This window comes from Paramisgurnus dabryanus, chromosome 19, assembly GCF_030506205.2.
Source record: "Paramisgurnus dabryanus chromosome 19, PD_genome_1.1, whole genome shotgun sequence".
NCBI lineage: Eukaryota > Metazoa > Chordata > Actinopteri > Cypriniformes > Cobitidae > Paramisgurnus > Paramisgurnus dabryanus.
In genome coordinates this window covers 25753855-25762668 of record NC_133355.1, presented here as the reverse complement: position 1 = coordinate 25762668, position 8814 = coordinate 25753855, and the positions used below count along the sequence as shown (strand labels likewise).

The 8814-nt window shown below is 38.9% G+C and overlaps 1 protein-coding gene across 1 annotated transcript; it reads right to left on the bottom strand.

The window, feature by feature from the left end:
• Window positions 1-397: 397 nt before the first annotated feature.
• On the bottom strand, window positions 398-1179 carry LOC135753714 (nuclear apoptosis-inducing factor 1-like). The gene is made up of 2 exons (XM_065271681.2): window positions 759-1179; window positions 398-667 (listed from the first exon to the last, which is right to left on the bottom strand). Exons 1-2 carry the CDS (start codon window positions 1177-1179, stop codon window positions 426-428), a joined length of 663 nt encoding a protein of 220 aa, XP_065127753.1. The 3' UTR covers window positions 398-425.
• Window positions 1180-8814: the final 7635 nt, after the last annotated feature.

The window sequence follows — 8814 nt, the reverse complement described above, 5'->3', positions numbered from 1 at the left end:
TCAATGTCTTAACCCTTTCACTATCCTTACAGGGGACAGTGGATATCCTCTCAAACAGTGGCTCCGTACGCCTTTCCTCAACCCACATAGTGCAGAGGAAAGGCACTACAACATGTGCCACAGCCGAGCTCGCGCTGTAGTGGAGCGCACCATCGGCCTGTTGAAGGGCAGATGGCGCTGCCTCGACTGCACTGGAGGGAGGTTATTGTACACGCCTGAAAAGGTGTGCCAAATCGTGATGGCATGTGCTGTGCTACACAATGTGGCACAGCTTAAAAACGTGCCTCTACCTCCTGGCGCCGATTGCTGTGTTGGCCGCGACCCTGAACCCCATCCCCAGGCATTTGAGCCAAATGCTGCTGCTGTGCACCTGCGTTTGGAAGTGATGCGTCGCTTGTAAAGAACAACAAAAGGTGTGGAAAATATTATTTATTTAAGAATTCCCTCATCGTGCAGTTTATTTCAGTCAGCGCAGTCTTGATTTCGCCCAACTCCTTGGCCACCTCTCTGATTGATCCAATGACTTCCCTCTGCATTTCAAGGACTGCATCGGTGAGGACACGTCCACTGCTGGAGGGTTGAGAGCCGCGTGCCGTGGAGACGCTGGGTCCAGACGGCTGCTCAGCTGCAGCATCGTAACCACTGGCCCCGCTGGAACACCCAGCAACTGAAATAAAAATTTTCTATATTAATAAACTGTAATTGTGTAGCCTGCGTACATGTGACTTGACTGCATTCATTTTACTTATTCCTCTTACCTGTGTCACCCGGTGCATCTGGCGCGTCAGTGTCCCCCTCCGCCTCAGTCACCACTCCACTTAATAGGGCTTCCCCAATAATTGCCGCCAGTCTCTCATCAAGAGGGGTCAGCTCCGGTGTCCCCTTTCCCCCACCCGTGGCAGACACACTCTGGCGATGGAGCGCGAGACGTTTTTTTGCCTCGACTTTGATGTCCGACCATTTCTTTTTTATTTCGGCCACGGTCCGAGGTTGTGAGGCTACAGCATTTACAGCGTCTGCCACCGTTTGCCACTCAAGTGCCTTTTTGGCATTAGTAATGCCCACACTGTGCCCTCCAAACAACATTTTTCTCCTCTTTTCCACCTCGCCAACGATAACTTCTACTTCACATTGAGTGAAGTTACGTTTTTTGGATTTCCTCTCTGTGTTTGCCATCATTTCGCAATCAATGCATATTAACTTGTGGGCGTTTCACGGACTATTTATGGACAACTATGGGCGTGTCATGAAGCCGCAAAAGCTGCGCTACATTTAGAATTGATTGTGATTTATTAAGGGAAAAATGCGTAGGATGTGCGTGCGCACGGTTTTATAAATCCGATTATTTCTGTGCGTACGCTCGTCCTATGTTTTATCCGTACGCCACTTCTGACGCAAATCCTACGCAAAGTTTTATAAATGAGGCCCCTGGCGGGGCGGCACCAGCATTATGCAAATATCTCAAGGCCAAGTTCATTGGCGTTTTAGTAGTATACGAAGCAGATTGGTCTCTCTAAGCGAGTTCCCAATTCGTCGGTCACGACGTGACGTCTCCGTTCCCTCCTTCAGGGAACGAGGGTTACATCCGTAACTGAGACGTTAACCGTTGTTATGTACAGTATAATGTCAATGATACAATAATAAAAAAACAGTTGCACAGTGAGAGAAAAAAATGGTCAGATAATGGTGCATAGCTATCACTGGAGCGGAACCCTTTCAAGAAGGGAAAGAATTTTCTATTTTACACTTTTTCGTTTTGTGAGTGATAACGTGAAAACCATGACATTCCTACCCAGTCTCACAAAGTTTCGTGATATAGTCACGTATTTTTTTGATTCTTTTTTCGTGCTATTATCACGAAATTTCGTGTTTTTTCGTGATCGTATAACGAATTCCTGTTTTCGTGTGATTATCACGTATTGGTTACTCAACTGCTTTTTCCTATTTTTAAACCATTGTCGCTTCGGTTTAGGGTTAGATTTGGTGCTTGCATTAGAATGTCACTTTATATATTGGTTTATACTATTTTTTCTGATTTATTTTTTTATATGTCGCCTGGCGTTAGGGTTAGAGTTGGGTTTGGTTAGGGATGTCATTTTATGTAAATCTAACCCTAAACCGAAGCGACAATGGTAAGAAAATAGGACAAAACAGTTGAGTAACCAATACGTGATAATCACACGAAAACAGGAATTCGTTATACGATCACGAAAAAACACGAAATTTCGTGATAATAGCACGAAAAAGAATAAAAAAAAATACGTGACTATATAACGAAATTTTGTGAGACTGGGCTGGACATTCATGTGTTTTGTTGTAAGGGACAGGTAAAGAGTTCATATTAGTACCTCAATAAGTACCTCAAATGTACATAATAGTGCATATTGGAACCTCAAATTCACATATTAGTTCTTCAAAGTACATACTGGTACCAATCAGTACATATTAGTGCATAGTAGTACCTCAAATGTACATATTAGTTTCTGAAAGTACATACTGGTACCAAAAAGTGCATATCAGTAGCTTAAAGGGATAGTTCACCCAAACATGTTTTGTTATCATTTTCTTACTCTCATGTTGTTACAAACCTGTATAAATGTCTTTGTTCTGATGAACATGAAGGAAAATATTTTAAAGAATGTTTGTAACCAAACCTTTGTGAGCCTTATTCACTTCCATAGTATTGGGTCTTAGCTGATTTTGCATCCTTGAGCAGTTTTGACCTGCACTGACATTTGTGCTTTTTTCAGTTGCTTAAACATAATAATGGCAATAACACTGTGTTCAGCACAAACTGAGCTACAATATTATATGAGCAACTTGTACATGTTTGTATTTTTGAGACAATAATGCGTGGTTTTTGAAAAATCTACATTTTTAAGTCACTGATATAAGTTCACATAACCTATACTAAACATGTTTTCCCAATACTTTTCATAATTGGATCTAGTAGAGTTTTTTCTTTAAAATTTTGGGAAAATCATTCTGCCTAAGACTATATTGATTTACAATATCTAAGACACTTTTTGCTGAGAAAGGATGTATGTAAGAAGGTGTGAAAGCTCCTGAATAATCTGCGATTGACACCTGAGGAAATAAAGACAAACATAATGAGCTGTTTAGGCAGGAATGTGAGAAAAAAAACTACTTTTAGTAAAACCATATATACACACACACACGCACACACACACACACGCATGCACGCACGCACGCAAACACACCCACACACAAGTTTTTTTTTTCAAAATGCTATAAATCTATTGAATCAATATATAAATGTGCATTCATCTTTGCCATATTATATTCATTTAGTTGACTAGTGGTATACACTGATTAAACATTCAAAAAACTCACTTTGTCATATTAAGAACACTGTCATTGCTGCTGTCATCCTTGGGACGTCGACGCTGAACTTTTTTGACAGCGATCAGCTGTAAAATGTTTTGGTCCTGCTTGATTATCGTTGACTTTGAGTAAAATAATGGAAAGTTTTTCATAAGATCCTCTGGGGTCAATGTGTTAGCATGACAGAAGCTTGATGCTGTCGTGTGAGAACAAGCAACAGTCTACATTTTCCCTCTGCCCGAGTGCCTCTCACATAAATTATTCAATTTTGATGGCTTATGTTTCTTCCCCACCAAAGAAAACCACCACAGGTTTATCAATGCCATCAAAGTATTATTTTGTTTTTGTTTGTTTGTTGATCACGAAGTACAAAGTGTGTTAGTAGGTTAATAATTTCATGCATTTGCATTTAATTATTTTGTCATATGTTGCATGTTATTGTTCTTGTTGTGTTTTTTTGTTTGTTTTTTACAAGAAAAGACATAAACCAACAATTTTTGAACAACAAAAAATGATGGATTTATAGCGCTTTGAAAAAAACATAAAAATAAAATGTACATTTATAATCAACACTATTGTTGTTTCATTTAACAATCATTGTAGCATGTTGAGACTGAGCCAACCGACCATATTAACAGCATAAATTGAATATAAACAAAATGTGTGGGTCTAGGTAAAAAAATGACTTTTCATTAAAACTATTAAAATGGATATATAGCGTTTTGGAAAAGAGCTCTTCATATTAGGACCTTATGAAAGGTTTGCCTACTGCCCCAGTGACAGCTAGGGATTATAGACCATTTTTATGACTATTGAAGGAAAAAGTTCATAGAGAAATTAAAATTAGCCCATATTTTACTCACCCTCAAGCCATATGTGTATATGTCTTTTTGCTTTCAGCCAACTCAGTTGGAGTTATATTACATAATACTTTGGCTTTTTAAAGCTTTCTAATGGCTATATTATATTGGATAGTGCCCCATTTTCAAAGCTCCAAAAAGCTCATCCATCCATCAAAAACTAGTCTATACAGTTACTAAATGTCTTCTAAAGTGAAGCAATTGGTTTCTGGCGCTTTTTGGAGCTTTAAAATGGGGCACTAGGGTGAGTAAAATATAAGCTTATTTTCATTCTGGCTTGAATTATTCCTTTATAATATATCTAGAGAAAGCTATCCGTCAGCATTCCCATTAATCTCAATGAAAGTTATTTTGAGGCTGATGTTGCACATGGACACTGTTTTGGTCCTGATATTTTTACATTTACACATTTGGCAGACATTAGGTATTTACATTTTATCAGTCCAAGCATTCACTGGAACTCAATCCCATAAGCCTGATGTTGTTAACAGAATAGTACTTTACTAGAGACTATCCAGAGCTGTTACATATTCATCTTATGAACATTCCTCTAATTTAACCCTTACTATGTTACGTTTCTAATCTGAACACACTTCATGACCTTATGTTTACTAGCCTATCTGTTTCTCTCTCTGCTTACATTCTCCTTCCCTTCATTTTTCAGCATTTTCCTGTTGGCCCACGAGCAAGCACCTTGGACTGTTTTGAATTAGGAGTACATCTGTATGCGTGCTGCGCTGTGAAATATATATTATGTACCACACTATGTACTACATATAGACATCACAACCCGCTTGTGCCTATACTGTAGATCAAGTCAAGATAGGAATTTTCTGACTAGCATCAAGATCCATACAGCCTGACCCTCTTAAAACTTTTATCAAGCGCACATTTCGGAGTCAGCAAACTTGTTTCCTGGCTAATTCCAGATTCGAAAAATCTTCCTTGTTGTTGCATGACTGAATCAATCTCTCTTTTTGAAGCTCTGTGTTTGTCCTCTATAGGATGCTTGAGCATTTGCACGTGCACAGAAACTTAACGCATGCGTAAAGATTGGTTTATAGGGCCCTGTTTTAACGATCTGAAACGCAAGTGCGAAGCGCAATGCGCAAGTGACTTTGTGGGCGGATCTTGGGCGCTGTTGCTATTTTCCCGGCGGGAGAAATAACTCTTGCGACAGGCGCAAATCAATAAGGGGTTGGTCTGAAGTAGGTTCATTATTCATAGGTGTGGTTTGGGCGTAACGTTAAATAAACCAATCAGAACGCTATCCAACATTTCCTTTAAACGCAAGGGCGCAAGTTCCATGGCGGGTTGCTATTATTATGACGGATTTACCAGGTGCACGCCAGGAGCGGTTCACAGCCGAGGAGACCGACGTTCTTGTAAGAGCAGTCAAAGACAGAGAAGTTGTTTTGTATGGGGATTGGAGAAACCCGCCCAAATCAGCGTCGGTTAAACAGGCATGAGAGGAAATAGCCACAATTGTCTCATCAGCTGGCATCCCCAGGACGTTGCGCCAAGCGCTACAATGATGTCAGGAGATGGGGGAATCCCAAGCTTGCCAGCATAAATCGGGCACGCCGTGTAACGGGAGGTGGATCTGCCTCTACACAGACGCCAGCAGAGGACATCGCTGCGTCCACCCTCACCGCTGAAAGGGTTTGGGGGCTTTGAAATCGGACTCAAGAAACGCAAGCAAGGTCCAACCCCAAAGAACACCTACAAATCAAGTTCATATACATTAAGGTTTCTTATGAAAACATTTTAATTATTATTTACATAAAATAAACGTAATACAGCCACACAAAAACTTATGAAAATATTTGAATCGTTATTTGCATGAGAATTTTTTAACGCAGCCACACAATAAATAAAAACTATCACCACAATGCTCACCACTATGATTCCCCTTATCTCATGTGTTAATATTTTTTATTGTAACAATTTATGATTTGCAAAAATAACTGTTGCATCTGTGTAGATGTGCGCGTGTTGTGCACGCTATACATTATGGTCAAGCATGCGCCCTTAAAATAGCATAATGAACAACGCGCAATGCGACACTGACTTTAGACTAGTTTTTTTTTTTGGTCAGTGGAGCAATTGTTTTTTGAAACTGCAAAATAGCATCAGGGATGCCTCCTTTTTTGCGCTGAACCGCCCAGGGAGCGCAAGTTCATTCCCTAGTTTGCCGACGTGCGTCTGTGGAGGGAAAAACCCGCTGTGCGCCGGTGCAAAATACGAATGATACATGCACCACTGACAAAGTCAATTGCGCTGGGTGCAAGATAGGGCCCTTAATGTGCTTGCACCACACTGGTTCATTACACCCCTATTGTATCCCATTATTTGTAAGGGAGTCAGTGAGTCTGCTAACTGTGGGTGACCTCAATGCATACGGTTACTTAGGAAAGTTTTCAGGAAAGGAAGAGTTCACCCTAAAATTAACATTTTGTCATTATTTACTCACCCTCATATCATCCCAAACCTCTATCCTGTTTCCATGCAGTTATTCGCCACACGGTTACAGTTCACAGTGAACGTGTCTCTTCACCTCCGACCATAAAACTCAAGTCATTTCTTATGCCAAACCATCAGTTTGTGTAAATTAAAGGCAGACTCTTAAACAGCATTGGCTCTCATTTGTCATCTTTGGACAAATGTGCTCATTGTGAAGTAATGTTGGAAAGAGCTGTGTGAAGATTCTTCACGAAAAAACTCCTTTTGTGTTTCACAGAAGATCACAACAAACAGGCTTTGAAACAGGGATGAGTAAATAATGCCATAAATCTTCATCCAAAGGGTGTATTTCTTAAATCGAATCAGTGTGCCTGCATTGCATTGCATTGTATGGGATTCAGACAGCAAATTCAAAAGTAGGATAAACAGATGAGGATAATTGCATTTGTGTGTGCATCCAAATAGAGGGTTTAAAAATGTATCATGATTTTAAAGCACATTTTTAATATTTAATCCATACAGACACTTATAATTTGTCACTTAGCAAATGTACAATGTAGTTGCTTATGTTTTGTTATGCTAATACATTTGTTCATTTATTCTGTTTGTAATATATAAATCCTCTGAGATGACTAATATTCTCCTTTCACAAAGGTGGAGGGTTTTTAACTTGTTTTCCAAAGGCTTTTAACACATTAAGGCCACGCATTTCCCCTTATATTGCGCTCATTTGCATACTTAATTAGTCAGTTTTATTAAATGCTTTTCCACAAAGGAATATCATTTAAAAAAACAAATCCCACACAAACTTGCAGGCAACGAAAGGCAGCATGTGAAAACACATTAAATATGAGATACTTCCCGTGAGATCGACGGCTGGAACGCCGCCCTGCTCCTTCACTTCATTTCGGCTTGATTAACCATGCAAATGTAACGTCCACTTTTAAACGTGTTAAAGAGTGAAATTACCCATCAGCCCCATGGCTAAGCGATGCTGACATCTCGTAATTATATCCACGACATGGAAAATGAATCGGACGCACATCTGCGGAGACACGTTCGAATCTGTCAGTCACTTTGGCGATGCATGATGGACAACTGTTCTTCTGTGTTCTCATCCGGCTCCATAAGGCATTTGTTTTCTGCTTGAATATTTAATCATGTGCCGTTTATGAACTATATCTGCACAGATGTAATGACTCTGTTCGGAGACAACACATTAAATGGTTTATTTATAATACCATGTGGCACACATTCACATTCGTATAAAGTAGGGAGAACATACAACATATAATGCACATGGATTATTTATAGATGTCTATGTAAGAAAGATCTCATTCATCACCTTGCATTTCAGTATGGATGAGGTGATAATTGCTGAGAAACGACTTATACTTTTACACATATTTTATTTGTTAACATTTATGCATTTGGCAGAAACTTTTATCCAAACCATATATGTTTTATCATTACTGTATGTGCGTTTCCTGGAATTGAACCCACAACCTTTTGTGCTGCAACACAATGCTGGAGCACTGAGTCTCATCCAGTGCATTTCATTAATCTCTTTTTACTTTTTATAACTCTTTTTATAACTTTTTATAAGTGTTTTCTAGACTCTAGACTTATCCATCATTTACATCCATCTCATGCCTGTATCACTGGGAAACCTTCAAATGTGAAGAAAAACAGCGAGAGATCATGAGAGAGAGTACCAGTTCCTGCTGAACATTGACATAATATTATAAATAATAACGTAAATTAACCAAAATGATTGTTCAATCTTACTTGTGAAATGTAATCCCATGTGATCTGGAATCAATACTGCGTTGGTTATTGCAACCGTAAGCTGCACAAAATATGGGCATAGGTGCTTTCTTCCGTTAACTCCGATTGACTCTGGTGCTAGCGTGTTTTTTATTTGTAGTTGTGTTTTTTTATTTGTTGTAGTGTTTTTTATTTTGTAGTTGTTTTTTATTTTGTTGTAGTGTTTTTTAATTTGTTGTAGTGTTTTTTTAACTTGCTGTTGTGTTTTTTATTTTGTTATGGTTTTTTATTTTGTTGTCGTGTTTTTAAATTTGTTGTAGTGTTTTTGTAACTTGCTGTTGTGTTTTTTTTTTTGTTATGTTTTTTATTTTGTTGTAGT